The sequence below is a fragment of the Euwallacea similis genome, chromosome 6, assembly GCF_039881205.1.
Source record: "Euwallacea similis isolate ESF13 chromosome 6, ESF131.1, whole genome shotgun sequence".
Lineage (NCBI taxonomy): Eukaryota > Metazoa > Arthropoda > Insecta > Coleoptera > Curculionidae > Euwallacea > Euwallacea similis.
In genome coordinates this window covers 4,702,814-4,722,967 of record NC_089614.1, presented here as the reverse complement: position 1 = coordinate 4,722,967, position 20,154 = coordinate 4,702,814, and the positions used below count along the sequence as shown (strand labels likewise).

General features: G+C 33.6%; 1 protein-coding gene across 1 annotated transcript in view; it reads right to left on the bottom strand.

Annotated features, from left to right (window-relative positions):
• The window catches only part of LOC136409742 (rho guanine nucleotide exchange factor 17-like), a 40,957-nt gene that overhangs the window by 7,807 nt on the left and 12,996 nt on the right, over nt 1-20,154 (bottom strand). The window contains exons 3-7 of the mRNA XM_066391449.1: nt 7,604-7,681; nt 2,297-2,371; nt 2,133-2,237; nt 1,942-2,058; nt 1,166-1,887 (exon numbers count right to left, since the gene is read on the bottom strand). Coding sequence (XP_066247546.1) covers nt 1,166-1,887; nt 1,942-2,058; nt 2,133-2,237; nt 2,297-2,371; nt 7,604-7,681 — 1,097 coding nt within the window. The remainder of the gene's footprint in view (nt 1-1,165; nt 1,888-1,941; nt 2,059-2,132; nt 2,238-2,296; nt 2,372-7,603; nt 7,682-20,154) is intronic.

The window sequence follows — 20,154 nt, the reverse complement described above, 5'->3', positions numbered from 1 at the left end:
CACATCAGTAAGGATTGTAGTAGCAATGGACTTGCACACTACTCTGAGTGAAAACAAATCTGAACTAACCTGAACTTATAAAGAATAATATTTACTTTCTACTAACGGCTTGGACGAACATTTTTGTTAATATTTTGGTGTTGTTGCAGTCTTAAGAACCTCGGAAAAAATAGTAGAAAAACGAAAACATACAGTAAGCTCAAATATATGAGGGATGAATATCTGAATTTTTTTAGCAAATGAAATTAGCAGATAAATTCAGTGTTAAAACTATTTTCAAAAGAATTTCAGAATGTTTCATACATCTTATATGTTCACCTCTCATAGATTTTAGTTTACCGTTTATTTTCGATTTTCTCCTCTTTTTCCTAGGTTTTGAAGGCGTTGATAGCCATCGAAACGTTAACAAGGGACTTCATCGGAGCCCTTAGTAAAAGGTAAATACTATTCTCAGTTAGTTCTAACTGAGGATAGTGTGCAATTTCACCGCTTCAACAATCCCTATTAGTGCGTGAGGTGCTATTCCAAAAAAATAAAAGAAGAAAATTTTCGAAATGCCTGTAATTGAACTTGATTCTAAATTCAACATTTGATTATCAGTCATTGTTTCTGGCCTTTAAAGAAGAAGCTCAAGTGACATTCCGAATAATTTGTAAATTTTCAATGTCACCCGTAATAAGATCGGTGAGAGGCTAATGAATATGTAAAAGAAGCTTCCTGAAATTCAAAGCGCGAAAACAAACACCTTGAAAGAATTATCGTCGTTAACTAAGTCGGAAGTATAAACCTACATAAACATATCTGAATAAAAGTAAATTCTAAATCAACTAACAACTTTCTTCACAATGCCTAATTACGCCGTCAAAGAAAATACCTGGGCCGTGGAAATAACTCGAAACAAAACAATGCTAAAGCCTTCAAGAATACTACCTTACCAAAGATCGCGTTATTTGCATGTTAATTCTAAATAATTCGACATTTAGGAAAATTAAGAGTCATTGAAAACAATTCTTCTGGAAACGCCTTTGAACTGAGCCACAGTAAACATAAACAAATATTTTGCGACGTGGTTTCAATTTCCAAATTTCGAATAATTTGCGGGAATTCGTGTGTATTTAAGAGGCTTAATTATTTAGATTTCGCCTAAAAAAAATTTATTACTCACTGAGTTACGATGCTCAAGTCCACGACGCACAGCTGGGCTTCGTTGTTCTGATGTAGCTGGATTTGTTTGTTCGAATTTCCTATCATTTCTTTAACTAAGTCGTCCAAGTTTGAGTGATTGCAATGCAAATTTAAACTCAAATCGGTTATTTTATTCAAGATAGCAATATCCCCCTGCAAATTGTCCAGCTCTTCCTGAATCCTCCTCCCTTTCTCATCCTTGGATTTCACAATCTCCACATCCTCCAAGGGCACTTTCATAACCAACTTGTACTTGTTGGCATCGATGCTAGTGGTGCTTATGGTTAAACTGGTCTTTTTGGTGATGGTACCGCTCCTTCTCTTAATGCCGGTAATAAGCAGGAGATCAGACAACAGAAAGAGCACCCTCTCCTTTTTGGGGCCGCCCCCCGTGGATATGACCACCAGATCATGCCTGATCAGCTGTCTTTCCACGGCGACTAAATCCACGACCCCCTCAATCAGACTTTCTAGCTCTCTCAATTGCTCAATGTCCAGAGCTTCTTTCTCGGTACAATTGATTAGTAATAATTGCTCATGAACGACCCTTTGCGCCTGAGTCAGAAGCTCGTAATCGGGATGGTCCTTCGGGGTATGTTTAATCAGTCTTTGTAAAAGAAGTTCGTATTTGGGGAACTTTTGGATCGGCTTGATTAAAAGCGAATCTAATGCTAGTTTCCTCGCGTTGCTTTTTGATGCGGACTGAAACGAAACGTGCCTTTTTAGCCATGAGGGGGTTAATTAGTAAGCAGGTACCTCTAAAAATTTCGCAAACTGCGGCTTGGTGGTCTGAGCATTTTTGATAATATCCCTCGACCTCTTCCAGCTATTAATATAAATCACATAATTCTCAATTACGTCTGGGGCAGTCAGCTAGAATGTAATTTTCGAGAGCGTGAAAACGAGTGCCATATTTTTAAAACAACAAATTTCGTACGCTGACTTACCATTTCTAAGAATAAATCTCCTATGGTGGCTCGGCTCTCGCATGCCTCGAGACGAGCTTTGAGTTTCAGTAGGAAATTTCTGTGATGATTTAACAAAAAAGGAATCTAAAAGCCGCACCAGTGTTAGTGTACGTCTAGGGCTAGGCTAGATAAGCTACGTTTACCTGATAAAATATTTCTTCTACCAAGTTCTGTTCTATCAACGAATTTTCAGTCTTCTTAAGAGGTTCCCAATAGTTCTGAAATTACATACGCACATTATCACCACCCAAAATCAGAACTTCAGAGAGTTTATTTCGAAACAATTGAAACATCTCAAAAATATTTTCTTCAAGGCAAAAATCCATTTTCCAAGTTTATTTGAATTTATATCAAACCGGTGATATACGATTTGTTTAGTCTCACAACAAACTAAAAATGTGAATGAAATTAAAAATAAAAACATGTGAATGAAAAATCTAGTGCTGATTTATTATTTTACAATCGTTGAGTCACCATCAAAGCTCGGAAAACAATTTTTATTATGATGGTTGCTAATTTATTTTCACATTTTTAATGTGCCTCATAGTCGCCTGTATATACAGGGTGTTCACAAAAATTTGGAAACACCTACGTTACATTTCCCTAAATAATGCATTCTTGTTAAAACTTAGAAATACATCAGATGACCCACTTCAATTTTCGCTTTTTGGTGCTATTGGCTTGGCGCGCATCGAAGTTGTGACGGCAGGGTACATTTTTGTAAATACTAAAATAGGTTGCGTCAGAATTGAAACGGCCTGTGAAATTTCACTGAATCGAATTGAGTTCAAAACACGTAGCAACATATTAAATATTTCGAATTCTTCGTGTTAATAATTATTGTTCATTTTTATGAACTGGAAAAAACGCGTAAAGTTATGCAAAAAATATTCACTACAGCTGGTTTTGATGCAATTTTGAGCTGATTGGGAAAAATTACTGATATTTATTCTGTATAAAAGGCCTTCCATTGAAGATATGACACAGGGCTTATGTATATTACCAATTAAAAACATTTATCAGATTACAATTTTGACATGTGTCAAAACAACCGTCAATGTCACCAAAAGATGCCATCGAAAGTAAATCTGCTGACCTGTTTCTGAGTTTTGACAAGGTTATTTTAAAGGTTTTTTTGTGACACCCTGTGTGTTAATCATATAAACATTTGGTAGTCGAGTTTTCTCCTAAAAAAAAAACCTAAAATTCGCAGATGAATAATTTTATGTTTCCAATCAGATCACTGTTGGGTCATAGCTATACGAATTCTTGTGTTATGAGGATTTTCAAAATGGTAAAAGATACGAATTAGGTTCCAAAGGGCTGCTCGGAGGTCTGCAAATGACTTAATGTCTTTACAAAAGTGTTATATAAAAATTCAAAAAAGGCATACACGGCGATATCTAATTAAGTTAAATTTAATGATGTTATACGCAATGTTGCAAATTTTGCATTTTTTCTTCCAGGTACAAAAACTTTATTTTTCCAAATGTACACCCGGAATATTCAAAATATAGGTTCTACGCATTTTCTATTGAATAAATTATTATATACTTTCAAAAATTATTAAGATAATGGTGCAAAATTTTACATTTTTCACAATTTTGGAGTTGGTAATTCACCAAAGGTGTGAGAACACTGATTATCTTATATCTTTGTTTAGAAAAATCTATGAAACGGCATGAATTCTTAAACGTTCAAAAATTGAAAAATATTTAAGATACCTTTTCGAAAACATCAAGAATCATGTCTTTTTATATAGAGCACAGCGCGGCTCACATCGTTGCAAATCGTGAAAGTATAAAAAAACTATAAAAATGCTATTATCTTAAGAACTGTTAAAGGTGGGTATAGACTAGACAAGCAAGGACTTTAACAAACAAAGAATTTAACAAATTGAACTGACCTAGAAGATTTTAACTGGTAATTGAAATTTATGAATCTGTAGCGACCTAAAATACCGGGATTTCCAGCTAAAAAATAAACAACTCGAAGTGACTTAACACATTCAACGCCAGACCCAATATTGAGAGGTCTATTAAAGGACCGCCTAGCAAAGTAGCTAACAGGCATCGGTGTCTGTCTCTAGTAGAATGTTCAACCGGAAGACCCGAACAGACACGTATTACATTTTACAAATAGTAACAACGGATTGAATCAGACATTTGCAGTAGAGTAGACACAACTTTATAGGGTGTTCGTGGGGGTGAGAACCCGAGGTGTCTTCTATGATCCCTGTGATGTGAATAAGACAAATGACGTAAATAACAGAGCCACAGCAGTCGCTATAAGAATAGAGCGCTTCGATAATTTTTTGCTCAACCCAGATGTAGTGATATATTTGACTAGGTCACGGCAGACACCACAACAGGTTTTATACTTAGATACGATTTGAGACCGTGCGACCCGCCCAGAAAAGTATTAGCAGACACCGATGTCTGTTGTGGCCTTGTGAATCAAACTTAAAACCTACTCCGAAATCGGTTACGGCACTCAATGTGTTAAAAGTCCTAAATTTTTAACTGAAATTCAGCAATTTAAAGGGACGTAGTAGGCTCGAATCTTTTGCTAAAAATTTAGCAGTCTAAAGCGACATAAAAGAGTTGAATTTCGAGGAATAACTCAAATTTGCAAATGCGAAGCAATAGAAAATACCATTAATTTGTCGCTAAAGATTAAACAATTTAAATTAACTTAAAAAAAAACTTGCATTGATGACTGATATTCAAGAACCCAAAGTGATCTAATGGGCTCGAATTTCTAATTAAGAACTTAACAGTCTGAAGCGATATAAAAAATTAAAGACTACAAGTACTAATTTAAATTTATTAATTTAAAGTGACATAAAGGTCTAAAAAACCCGAATTTCTGACCAACAAGTCACCAATTTGAGGTAAGTGATAGTCTGAACTGGACAGTACGTGGTACATATGAAACATGCATGGAACTAATATATGTAAAAATATCTCATAAGGAAGTAACTGGGGGAAATACTGAAAGCTCGGCAACTTTCTATGATCTAAAGACGCGCGCAAATATAGACAAAGCCCACACATTGAACCAAATTCGTATCTCTCACCGTTTTCAAGATTTTCATACCTACATAAATACAGATTTGCAGTACCCTGTAAACACAGTAAATTTTGAACGATAAGATTTTTAACTCATTTCTAAGATATGGACTTTTGGAATGTAACAGTTACAGCTCTTTCGAAAATGGTTCCATTGTTCGTAGCGGTTACAATGGTGGTTCCAACAAATAATGGTATTCAAAGGTCACAACGAGAAAAGGTTGTCCTTATACCAAATATCACTTACCTGATTTAATAATCTTTATTAGAATTTTACAGTTGGTTAAAAACCTCTATTCAAAGTGCTATGAAGGAATTCATAAAGGTGATTATCAGTGGTATACGAACATGGTCAATTTTTAAATAATTAAAACCCGAATCTAGGCAATTCAACGTACAGTGATGAAGAATGTAATGAAAGCTATGCGGCCAGGTTCGTCCTAAGGACTTTCTTGACAAATATAGATTTAACAATTTCAAATGATTTCTAAATAGGTGCGATTTAAGGACCAGATAATTTTCATTTCAGCGACATTTGCCAGAATTTACCCCACTGTCAGTTAATTTTAATGAAGGAGCCTGTAAAAGGTGAACAACCATGAAACTCGATCATTTCGTTTCGCAGCAGCAAATCGCCAATATTTTGTGTAAATAATCTCATTTTCGGCATGGAAAATCTTTTCCTCGAAATATGAAAGATTTTCTCTCGGCTCGTTTAATTTCAAGAGAATATTAGCATGCTTCATAATCGAGAAAATTATTTTCGTTTGTGCGATAATAAATCGACAATTCAGTAATTTTTCTTACATAAAATTAAATGCAAATTGTTCATAATTATTCGTCCGGAAAATCTCAGAAGGGGAAAAAGACAAACTGCCTCTGTGAACCGTCTATCACGACTAAAATCTTGTATGAAAAGAGCCATTACCGATGGCTCGATAATCCCAAAGGGGGTGGGAATATATGATTGGCACACCTGGAGAGCTGACAAGGAATGCCACACAGATGTACCAAGGGCACTTACCGGACCAAATGGAATAGGTAACACAAAGAGTTCTCTCAGGAAAAGCGAAAAATATATTCTAATTCTATGATATTCTTTCAAACACATGTTCTGAATTCTGACTCGGATACCCCATCTAATGACCAAACTCCCTCACGTATGGTGGAATGCTTTCGTGAATTTTATGATGTATAGTACCACACTTTACAATAAAACTGCGCTCTCAAATAGCATTACTTGACGAAAATGATCGAGTGAGAAAACTAAATATTAATGACGCTGAAAGTGAAATAGACGTGGCGACACAGTCAAAGGACACTAATGAACTCAGATATAAAAAACAACATTTTAAGGGTTTTCCAATGGAATGCAGTAATGATGAGTCAAATTTTGCCACGCTTTTGATTTTGATTTGAAACCTCTGATTGTTTCTGAAGTATTGACATATCTAATGCGATGATAAATATTGTTAGGAAGCAGAACCATTTCGGACTGGTTAAGTAGAGGATATTCATGCATAATAGATCATCTAGCCCAGTAACTGAAGGAAGAAATTTAGTATTATTGAAGTATTTGATTATCGAATTCCGGACCATCGGAAATATCATCAGATGCCTCTTGCGCCTGTTGCAGATGAATGGGAGTTTACTCCTTTGTTAGAGCGGGCCTAATAAAAATATAATAACTTATACTTATCCAACAATATTTCGAAATCAGTGCTACAATGTCCCCAAGGTCCTAATTGTCTCTTTAATTTGAAAGGATTTAAATTTCAACTTGAATGAGAAACAATGCAATAAACCCGGCTGCAGGCAGTAAAAACTTCCAAAATTGGGAGTTCTGTTAATTAAGGGAGATTTCTCCGTCTCTTTCTCCACTCTGTACGATTCAATTGACGCATATAAGTTTAGTTTGCGACGCACTGGGTATGCGGAATTAGTGCGATTATGTTAAAAAGAATGATATTAAAAAGAAAAGTTAAATGGAGAGAATTTCCCAATAAAGAAGTATTCAAAGCCTTTAGGGAAAGTGGAAGTAAGTAAACAAACGCCGCAGGGAGTTGAAGTTTAGAAAGGGTGAAAAATTAAAAAAGCCGAAAGCAAACAAGGGCTAAAGAGCGATAAAATAAAGAAATCGCCGAATTTAAAGGAAATCTTTTGAAACTGCCGCGCTTTGTAAATATTTTTCCACAGCAGCTTTCAGAATCGATGTGATGTTACAAAGATTTTAATAATTCGACTTTCGATTACCAGTTCAAAGATTATGGATCCAGCATATTTTATAAGTATAAACGAGGGGCCTTATATTTTTCCATTGTTCGAAATCAGCTTGTTGGAACATAAAACGGTTATCTCTGTGACAAAATAGCTACTTACCAAAATGATAATTTCTAATGATTCTACGTAGATCCGTTCATTGTCGAATAGCTCTATGAGCACATGCGTTCTCGTGTCCTGAAAACAATGATACAAGTAAAAAAAAGTAATATAAATATAGGCACTCAAAAACCGGACATGGCACAAATCTCGTTTTAGTAGGCCTTCTCAAGTTCTAAAAACATGATTAAGAAAACTTGCAACTTTCGCTTTCACTATGTTCTTAATTCTATAAGTTGAAATGTTGATTTTCAGTTTAAATAATTCAGTATTTGCGTGCTCAAAAAAATCCTTGTTTTTCTGATTGAATCTTCACGTACCTTTATCTGAAGATTTTAAGATTTTTTGTCGACGAAAGAAGTTGCCATATGAGGCTCCGTTCACTTAAGCTGGCGAATCACGAGAAATGTTTTATTGTCTTTGCGACAGAAAATGTATGTTTTATAAACGTTAAAATATACCGTGGTTTAGTTGAGATAAGTTTAACCTTTGATCGATTTCATAGGGAACTGACATGTGTTAGTCATGGAAAAATCATAAAATACCTCAATTATGACCGTCTGTTTTTCGTGCAATTTGCTAAAAATATTCATCTTTTTAGACTTAAAATTTTACAAATTTTTCTCTTATTAAGACCACAATCCTAGCAAGTATGAAATACATTTTATTAATATAAGCGTACGGGGTTGTAAAAGCAAGAAAAACCGTTTTCCGGAAAGTTCCATTTTTGAGATACATATAGAGTGGCCTAAATCACAGAGATCCAGGATTGATTATTATAAAGCGAATATTTTCCTTTTCTACAAATTTTAAACATTCGATAAAATTGCCTATTTAATTTCTATTTACTTATCGGCTAGGAAAACTTTGAGAAACTTACAGAAAACCACAAATATGATGTCCAGTATTATCAATTCATTGTTAATTATTAATTGTTTATTAATTTCAGTGTTATTAATTGTTATATGTATATATTCGCATATCTACAGGGGAGTTTCTCTAATTCCATTAAATTATTAACCCAGTTTTTCCCATAAATGGTAACGTATATACCATATGGACTTCTTACAGGAAAATTAGGTGTCTTTCTAGATATTTTGCCAATATATCATAAACGGTGAACGGTGATATGGGAACAATACAAGAGGGCAAACAATTTTCTCCATTGATCAGGGACTTCAAGATTGGAGAAAAAAGAGTATAAAAAAGTTCAAAGTGGTAAAAGGGACCCTGACCACAGAAAGATTACAACTCTGTAACTTTGAATAACACATTATGAATGGTTAATAGTGCATATTCTAAAAAGTAGTATACGCACAAAATTTCTGTTTGATATTGTGTGTTTATCATCTCATTGTCGTAAATTTGTGAATACTCCTAGAAACCAAATGCGCCACTAGTTTGCATGAATATTCAAACGTCAATGATATATTTAGCTGTGTAAAAGTTTCCTGTAATTTGAATAACGTGCATTTGAAGCCAGTAAAAGCAGCGGCGCATACATCATAATTAATTTTCTTCAGGTAACAACTAGTCAACAAATCAAATGGAAGAAAAAAATAGGAAAATTACTGCATCTTAACAAGATTCTCCGATTTCAAGATTTTGTAATTTCTAATAATTTTTAAAATTCAACACTCTCCAGTGGCGTCCCCAGACGGTTGGAATATTTAATTTTATTCTAGATGTAATTTATACAAATTTAAATTTCAACATTTTAAGGTATTTAGAAGTTTTCAACTCCAAACTAAAGTATCTAATAGCGTTCCAAGATATCTGCAATATCTCTAAAATTCAGTGCGTCAACTCAAATTGCTTCAATTCCATGCCATTTTAGAAATCTGGCAGCGTCCTTATTTTATACGGCTCCTTAAAATTTGGCCATTTTGAAGTCTTTAATAGTATTAGGCTTTAAATTTGAATTTCATTATAGTTAATTATTGTTTGAATTACACATGTTTTTAAGGACATCCCTGTATTTTCAGGAAATTTCCATTTTAAAGTTTATAATATTTTTTGCTTGAAATTGAAACGACTCAAACCCTTTGGAATAAATAGGAAATAAAAATTGCATTGCAATTTAATTAATACTCTTTTGAATATATCTGTGCTTTGAACTCCACATAAAATTTAAATTTTAATATTTTCAAATTTTAAGCAAATTTTTATGAAAATTTGCTATTTAAGTACACTAAACACATAGTCATGCTGGATGTACTTCAAAGGATTTCCTATAAGGGTCTCCTGTAATCTGAAAAACATGCATCTGATGCTAATAAAATAAGGGCGTACAGAAATACAATTTTCAAGAAAGCATTAGCAACAAGAAAAAAATCAGGGTCGTACCGAGAGGAGTTAAAAAAATTCGTATAGGCTTTGAAAAAGGACATACATCAATGTCATTTACATATTAAAATCTGATAATTATTAATTTCTTATGAAGAAAATGAGAGTCATATTAATAGGGGTTAAGATTATAAAAAAAATAATAAAAAAGTCTAGATTTCCTGCTCTATATTTTTCATAGCGGCATGAATTTTTAATATTGCGATCAAAATTCGCGGATGCTATGAAAAATGTAATACCCTACCGAGTGTGAAAAATATTCATACCTGATTAATCTTAATTTGGGAATTATGCTACAGAAAATCAGTGTAGTATCAAGGGGAATGCTATAAAAGCCATGTATCATTTAGCAAGTTTAGCTCTTATTTATAGTAAATGAAATAGCAAATAAAATAAAATAAATGGGAGAAATCTTATTTAAAAACATCATGGTACGCCATTGACGTATTGTACATTGAGCATTATAAGCAGGTCCAGGCCCACATAAATTTGCTTTGCACGGAAAGACACTAGTAGATCCGCCCCTGACCACGAAACATCCTGCACATACATATGTTCTATACGATTAAGGCGGATTGTTCATTTTTCTATTACTTTGTCTGGAAATAACACTTTACACATATGTAGGGGTTGTTGGATCAGTGGTCGAATTCCACACAATTGTCACTTAAAATTAACTAAAAAAATAATTTAAAAATAATTTAAAAAATAACGAAACTAATGTGTATGGATTGTGAATATATAATACACGTGAAACATGACATGAATGACAGTTTCTTGACATGAGTCATGTCATCATTTCAAAAGGTTGATTTAAGCGAAGGGATTGGTCTTTAGTCGTTACATCTAATTTAACCTGTTGTCTTTAAAATGTTATTATCTCTGTTGGTGATTACTTTAGGTCGCATTTATTAGTACTGAGAATCTTATATATATAAGATTGACCTCTTGTTACAGCCTAGGCAATCATCTTTTCCTGAACAAAAGGTCACACATATGTAGGTTATTATTAAGTAAACTTTATCCACTTTTTTAAATTTTACGCTTCTTTCATAATAATTTCTTTGTAACGATGCAAGTATCGTTCCATTTTCTGTAACAATTATTAAAAATGTGCTGCGATATATAAAATTTCAAGCGAATGTGAGAAATTTTATATTGGCAGGAATTGGAAACATCTCGACTTTAAAAAAAAAATTAAATAACACTAAAATTACATTAAAAATAGAGAATTTTATAGGTCAATCTTATATCAGCACGTCTTTGATTACGGGCACAGGATTAAATGGAACGAAATGCATCGCTACTAAGGAACCGTTATTAAAGAAGCGTAAAATCGAAGAAAGTGCATATATTTTACTTAATAAAAATTGATGTGTGGCCACTTGTTCAGTAAGCATGGATAATACTCGGTTACTTATGCATGCTTGAACAAGAGGTCAATCTCGGACAGATAAAAAAAACTAAACACTAACTACCAACACAGATAATAAAGTTTTAACCAAACCAGATTAATTTAGGTAAAACTCATTCTTCAGAACAGGAATTTTTAGAATTTTTCACACATGTTAGATATTCAGATTTGATACATTTTAATTCTGTTAATGTACGTTTTTCTAATCAATTTTCTCTAGGTTCTGAAAGTGGTGACAGATTTTCCACCGAAACGCTAACGAGTGTTGTTGTTCAAATTGTTAGTAAAGGGTGAATGTTATTTTTAGTTAGTTTTAACTGATAATAGTACGTAATCATATCCCTACTTGTGCGAGAGGCATTATTTCCAAACAAGGTTATAGAAAAAAAACTGTACACATTTCGGTAGCGAAAGATTTTTAGAACAGGTAGAATAATAAAAAAGAAAATATAAAGCAAACTAATATTATTTCCGATTGAAAATTTCGCTGTTAACTATAACCATCTTGTTTCAGAACATTCTGTTACCTACTGACTTAAAACTCTACTAAGTCTCATAGCTTGGCAATTTACGACGTCTCACTAATAAATAATAATTATCAGAACATTTAAAAAATATGTATTTAAATACTTTTTGATTTTTATGGATATTTTTTATTGAAAAGTTACAAATTACTATTTGTAAATTTTGTATTCACTTCTATGTTATACTGTTGAATTTTTAAAAATTTACATTAAATCGTCCAAAAACTGTAACACATGGCATTTTTTGGGTGATTTATGCCGGAAAAAATGTTATCAATTTTCATTTCAAAAATTATTGGAACATTCTATCGTGTATAATATTTTCATGTCTTGTTGAGAGCCCAGCTCGCAGCACCTTGTGCTGAGACCTACGACCCAAAGGGCCACGCCCCCTTTTATCTTTCTGATCCATTTTTGTTCGCCCCCCACCTATACAACTACACAAGCATCTCTAATCTGGAAATACAAAGGGAGAAATACAAAATCCCTTATGTAAAATTGCATAATCTCCCCTCGGCAATTCCCCGGCCTAATAAAGTGGTTAAAACGTATTATCTAAGTGCGATAAAAATATGAACACGTCACCTTAGTTTCTCAGATATAGTGCAGATTATAGTATTTTTTTATTAAAGGAAATATGATTTCTTCATAAAAAAATGCATTATAGAAAAATAATACTAACACGAAAGAGCCCTTGGAGGATAATTTTGGAAAGACAAGAATTTCACAGAAGGAAACTAAATCAAAATCATGCGTTTCAGTGTCGATCATATGTATGATTGCTGAGTTTCACCATCCAGATGACAAGAATGACGTTATATTTGAGGTTATGCATGTATGCGAAATGCGGACCTTAGTGTACCTAGCAACAAACGATAAACCATGAAGATGAGTTGTATTAGAAATGTACGAAATTAGATGGAAACTAACCCAATGAGACATGAGACCCTACAGCTAGACGATTAAAAGACACCGAGACATCAAACACAAGTTGCTTCAGTTACCAAGTTGGCGCTGGGAATAGCCAGATCACCAAAGAGACTAGCTATTGGCACTAATGGGAGGGTCAGATCACTTCTGCAACTCATCTGGAGAGGTACCGAATTACATCTTTGGTTCATGGGTACTGGTCACGGAACACATTGTCGAGTGGCGCGTGTTTTTCCTGGATGTTATTCGGCCACGCCTCGACTCGACCAGCAGGAAAATTCGACTACCGCGAAGACAACCGGCGACGGCGGCCATCGCGACGCGCTTTCCACACCGACGCACACTGTTGCCATTTCCAGAGATTTATCTGGACTGGAAAAACTAGCTCGAGTTTGTTTTCCAATACATCCAGGCTTTTAACTTAAAAAATTCATAAAGGCCAAATCCGGGACACTTTGACCTTTTATGCCAAACAATTTTATCCCCGATATGTTGTTTCTACTGGAAACTGAAATTATTATAAAAGTATGTTTCTTATTTGATTAGGATAAATGCGATCGCGAAACGGTGATTCGACGATGAAACGTTTGTTGATGATCTCTGTAAGAAAACAATTTACCGGTCGTTTGCCGTTTAGAAATCTAATTTAAATGCTGGAACATGAAACTTGATTTTTCATTTTTCTCATCTTAAATTTCATGCTTCTTAATAGCTTAAGCGCCCCAACTCCTCTTTAAATCAAAGTTCAACTACAAGTTTTAATTGGAACAAACTAGACCTTTGTACCATTAATCAACTATTCAAAACATCCTCAATTGTGGACAAAGAAAACAAATAATTCACAAACATTGAATACTATAGGGTGGTGAAACTTTCGAAGCAACAGTAAAGGTAAGAGATTCTTAATTACCCTCTAAAGACTCTTAATGATGTAATTGGGTCCAAAGTCTGATCAAACATTTTGACATGATTAGGTATTTAATCTGGCATAAAAGCCGAGACTTGTAATATAAAGTTATTTTAAAGTAAGATCTTAAACATTTTCTAAAAATATTTTCTGGATACAGTCAAAACGCGGATCAAAGAAAACCGTTCACGAGAAATATCTAAATATCACTATTTTATTAGAAAATAATTATAATTTTATTTTACATCGAATTTGATTTTAATTTCCTGCTAACTACCATGCTTCCATGATAAGGTCGGGAAGGCTCTGAAATCTGGACAAAACAGCAAATCAAAACTCGAAGCTGCTGATGGTAGGAATGTGCATTCATCCTTATATTGAATAACAACAAGTTTAAACTAAAATCTATTATATCTCTAGATATGAGACTAAACTAACTTGAACTAAACGAAACTTGTTAATTACCGGATTTAATCCTGAGGGAGTTTAACTCAACTTTACTGCTTGTTGTATATTTGGTTGCCTAACTAACGCTCAATTTCAAAGGCTGGAAGTTTTTTCATTTTAGTACTCAAAGTTAGAAACTGGTTTTATTCCATTTGGCAAATTTACGGCATTATAGAGGTTTAGTTACATATGTTAATTAGATCATTAGAGTTTTAAACAATGGAGAATGAAGTGGAGAAAAAACTTCCTGCAATGATTATTTATATATGTAAATTTTGAGGGTGTTTTTAAGGTTCACAAGAATATATTGACACATAGTGTTAAGTTAAGTTTTTATAGAAGATAGGAAGACAGAAAACTTAGTAGTACTTGATGGAAATTCTCGCTATTTTTCCCAACTTCTGGGAATCACTTTAGGATGGAGGCACTTGTTACACATCTGCGATCAGGTCAAGGCGAAAATGGAAATCATAAAAGTCTCATAAGTTCACACAATCACAAGTCTTAGAATTTCAATGGATATATCCGCAATAATTTGCGGAAATATTTAATTTTTCGTCTTCCTAATTTAAATACTACTACTAGAACGACTCAGATAGTTAGACAATATTTTCTCGAATAATTGAGAATCTTATGTATCTACTAAGTAGGACGCGTAGTTGTGGACCTTAGGTTATGAGAAGTCAGTTCAGGTTAGATACATGCTAGTTTATCTTTGAAAGAACAGGAGGACAGAAAATGAAAAAGTTGCGGAAAACTTTGGAAATTTCGAAAAATCAATCATTTTTCTGGAAATTTCCAATGTGATTCGTTAATTTCTGTAACAAACAATAAATGTATGATTTTTGTTTTTATTTTAATGTTAAAACGTGAGGTAATTTTTTAAATAATCATGAATTTTCTAAGTTATTTTTGTCAATATCTAAGAAATCCTCTTGAGGAAAAAGCTCAAGCAGAAGCGCTTGAGGTTTCCGCAAAAAGAGGCTTGAGGTTTCTTCGTTCTATGGGTAACCAAATTTCATGGTTGTGAATGACGATTTTCAGTACCCGTCAATTTGTCCGACTCCTATATCGGATTCTGGGGTCTCTCAAATATTACCTGAATTCCTTATTAAATTCTCAGCAGGTTCGGATGAAGTGTCTGTTAAAATTTTAAAATACGACGCTCAGTCTATTTCAGCACTTCTGGCTCACATTGTTAATGAGTCGCTTTTAACTGGGACATTTTCAGATAAGTTAAAGGTTTCAAAAGTGGTACCTGTTTTTAAAAAGGACCCCTTCTTTACATTTAATTACAAGCCGATTTCCGTACTATCGTCGTTCTCATAAATATTTAAAGACTTACATATATACAATCGAATCGTTGAATTTTTGTCCTCGCATAATACATTAGTTGATTGCTAATATGGATTTGTGCAACCCAGATCGACGGAGCTGGATACCGTCAATTATATTTATGATAATATTGACCATGGTAACAGGATGGCTGGACTGCATTTTGACCTCTCTCAGGCATTTGATGAAGGATGATTGAATTAGTCATAATGTTGTGAGCTGATTACATTATACCTACTGAATACACGCCAGGCCATTTGTGTCTTACAGGGTGGCAGATTTTATTTGGCATATATGGCTAATGTTTTCCGGGGATCCCACAGGGTACCATTATGGTTCCTTTGCTATGTCTCAAATATACTTATAAACCGGCAGAGTGTTGTCAATTGGAAAATGGTCTAGCAGTATGCTGATTATCCACATATCGGTTGTCTTGGCTTGTCCAACCGTCGGTGCTTTATCTGTCTCATGTGCACCTATTGGAAACGGAATAAGAGCCTAATGCGATCAGAGCTGTCCTAAGCTAGATACCAACAAGACAGGTCTTATATCTTTCAGCAATATAAGAATCCAGCGATCTCTATGCTACAGGGTGAGTCGTAACGGAACCGGCACAGAACGGGTTCGTGTAGGAGACCTCAAAATATGACGATTTGTTGATTTTTTTTTCTACAGTTATTAGTTGAGGAGATATTGACCTCCGAAGTTGGAATGTAAATTTCTAAAAAACGGGATAGTTCGGTAATGCCCCATCAAAACGCAATAAAACCTGGAACATGTTTTATTCTTAACAAAATTTGAATATAATTTAATATAAACATTTCAATAGCTTAACGTTGTTTATAACTGGTAATCCCTTTAAATTTGGTTTGGTTTTATTTCACAAAATTGCGATTTTATCAAAAATGATAAGGTTTTCGACAAATTTTGAAGGGAAATAAAAGTTTTGAATTAAATTTGGTATTGCCCACTCGTAAGTTTCTTTACAGATAATAAAATCACAATATTTTAGACCGTACCTTACCCCTAATACAACCCTTATTGAGCATCTATCGATTTCATGTTTCTATCAGTTAAAGTTGTCGGTAAGAATAAAACATATTCTAAATTTGGTTGCGTTGTGATGACGCATTATCGAAATATGCCGTTTTTTTGGAAATTTACAAGCCAAGTTCAGAAGTTAATGTCCCCTCAACTATTAACAATAGAAAAAAAATTCAGCAAATCGTCATATTTTAAGGTTTCCTACACACAGCTGCTCTGTGTGGATTCTAATACGATTCACCCTATATATTTTCATTGAGTGTAGGCGTAATAGCGGCTAAGATTACTTTTTGAGGTGTGCACATTGATGATCATCTCAATTAAGGTGCTCAATGTTGCTCTCTTGCATCCAGACCGCATAGTAATTGTGTCGTCATCTGAAGACTTCGAAGTGTATCTTTTCTAAAGATCGTGAGATTGTACTGCATGCAGTCTACTCTCACTTACGGCATTTTTTTCTGGGGTTCTTCGAGCAGTGCAATGTCAGTCTTTGCGAGTCGGAAAAGAATTCTTGGAGCGATAGTTGAGATTCCTCCGAGAACTAGTTGCAGTTCGTTTTTTCAATAATTGCATATTTTCACAGCTTCTTTGATACATTTCTTATCCCTTCTAACGTCCGTGAAGAAAAATCTGAATTCGTTGTATCGGAATTGTGATACTTAAAATGACCACAGTGGCCAAAGTTAAGGAGGATATGTTTGCTCTTCGGCGTTACTCCTCTTTCTTGGAAAAAAGCTTCCAATATAGTCAATTATTTATTCTGCAAGGATGTAATTCCATTCTCAAGTAAAGTCAAGTAATGCATAAAAATATCAAACTGATTGATTTGAAAAATCCCTAATTTGTGCAAAACGTGTTACATTTTCAAACGTCGGTCCCTAAAAACCAGTTGAAAAGTAAAATAAGAAATATTAAACAGGATCATTGAGAAATCCTTAAGAGCTAAATATGAAAGTTGTAAGGTTTTGGAAAATCTGTGTAATAGGTGAAACGATTAATATACAGGTTTTGCCAAAAAAACGTAGTAACACTAAATACATATACATTTTTCTTAATAAAAACCTCTTTACATTATGGTATTTTTAAATACCTCATAAAATCTACACGGATGTGACTTAACATGATCCACACTGAAAAAAAAACGTTTTCAAAATAAGAGTTCGATTTTTCTGCAGTTCATGAGGACTTCTTGCCTGCGACTGACATTTTTCGGTTTCTTACTTCTTTCAGATAAATCGGAAATTTTTGCCTCTTGATGAATTTTCCCAATAAATACTTAAAAGGTTTCTATGAAATCCCTGAAAAAATTCTGAAATATATCATCCGATATGTAAACCACTACCCCCTTTTTTTAAACATCCTTCTTGACTATAGTATTTCCTAACAATTTAAAATAGCAAAAAGTGGTTCCAATTTTTAAGAAGGGTGATAATTGTCCCACCAATAATTATGCGCCTGTCTCCTTGTGGTCTTCTTTTTCAAAAATCTTTGCACAAGCCACATATAATTTTATGGGAAGCAATGTGCAGTTTGACAACATATTAATAATCAATTTGGCTATGCCAACCATTTAAGAACTGACTATTTTAACACCACAAATTACACGTATAAAAAGGTTTGTCACAACTGCAGAGTGGCCAGTCTGTTCTTTGATCTCCCCAAAGTATTTGATTGAATTTTTAATCATAAACTGTTGCTAGAAAGATCAAATTATCATGGACTGAGAGGTAAATATTCTGGACTTATTGGGTCAATTAGGTTGTTTCCATAACTAAGTGGAAGATGTCACCCATCTGAGCCGACTCATATCAATCAGAAAGTAGCACAGGGGTCAATTTTACGTACTCTGTTATATCCCTCTCATACCAATTAACAGCGGACGCCCATTTCGCCTTTGGCATTTTCATTTGGAACTTTCAAGCAATCCCTAAGAAATCTAGGAAAACCCTTGTGGTTTATAAATTGTAGTTAAACAAGCTGTGGATCGAATCAAGGTTATAATGAACGAAAAATACCAAAGTTGCATGGTGGTCATAGAGTTATGAATATAATTTGATTTAGAAATTGTGACACAGTTGAAAAAAATAGTACCACATGCTAATTTTCTAGAACACTGGTCGGAGATCGATATTGTATGTTTGAAATGAAATTTCTGTTTTAATATATTCCTCTGTTAAGACAAAAAAGAGCCTAATTTATTATAAAAAGTTTCCTAATTTCGGAAAGCTTAGATTGAACGAGACATTGTTTATTGAAACACGTCCTGCATGATTTAATTCCCATTTCCTCCGTATATTGTACGATTCTACATTGTACCTCCCCCCCCCCCTTTTAATTAAAAAAAAAGATTATTTTTTAAAAATTCAAAAGCAGTATTACATAGGACAAAGAAATATCTTTTAATGTTTGTTTATTTTTTTAAATGACGGTTACGTCACCGGTAGCGTAAAATGTCTATTTTTTTAGTATTAAAGCATGACTCAAGTGATACCTCAAATTGAAGGTCTTACAAAACTACATTCAATGGTGTATTACGATTCCAAATCTATCGATTAGTTTTTGAGAAAAAACGGGTATACATTTGGTAAAAAAATTGAACTAAATAATGCCTAAACAATGAAAAATTCTATTCCTATTGATTTTGTGCTCACACAGAGTTTTTGGTTATTTTTATTTATTTATTTATTTATTTTTCTTTTAATCAGAATTAATAACACAATCGAAAACAAATCACTTTACTATCAACAAAATAGTTTTTCATTCTTTACATACTATTTAATTCAGTTTGTATTGAATTTTTTACTAAATTTATATCTGTTTTTCTCTAAAACTAATCGATAAATTTCAAATCGCAATACACCATTGAATGTAGTTTCGAAAGACCTTTAATTTGAGATGTTACTTGACTCAGATTTCATAAAAAAACAATTACCATTTTGCTCTACCGGTGATGTAACCAATATTTAAAAAAATAAACAAACATCAAAAGGTAGTATTTTTGTCCTATTTGATGATACTTTTGAATTAAAAAATAATAATAATTTATTAAAAAGTTAACAAGGAGGGGGGGGACAATTTAAAGCAGTACAGTATTGGTGATTATATGTAGTTCTGGCACGAACTCTCATCTGAACGTAAATATTGAGATCTGAGGATAGAGGTCACGAGATTACTGATCATATGATTTGAAAGCAGTATAATTTTTAGTAATAGGCGTATTTTGGAAAGGCAAGTTGGTGAAACCGTATTTTCCCAAATCTCTTTTAATTTTGTCTATGCTAGCTTAAAATAGAATAAGTCGATTTGGGAAGTCTTGCTGGGAGTGTATGTCTTTATATTTCAGTTGTAAAGTCGGCAACACTAATTTATTGTATTCTTTCCAGAAAAATCATAATCGTTCCTATTTTAAATCTAGCTAACGTTGCTTTGAGAGGATATTTCGATTTTGAACATTTTAGTAAACACCTCCCCTTTCTTCTTAATTTTTTTGTCCTCCTGGTTGATTAATTTTTACTATATGTGAATTCTATGGCAGAGTGTGGCAGAAGGTGGGTGCTGACCGGTTGGTGTTAATAGGCGGACGACACATCAGTCGTTTTGGTGC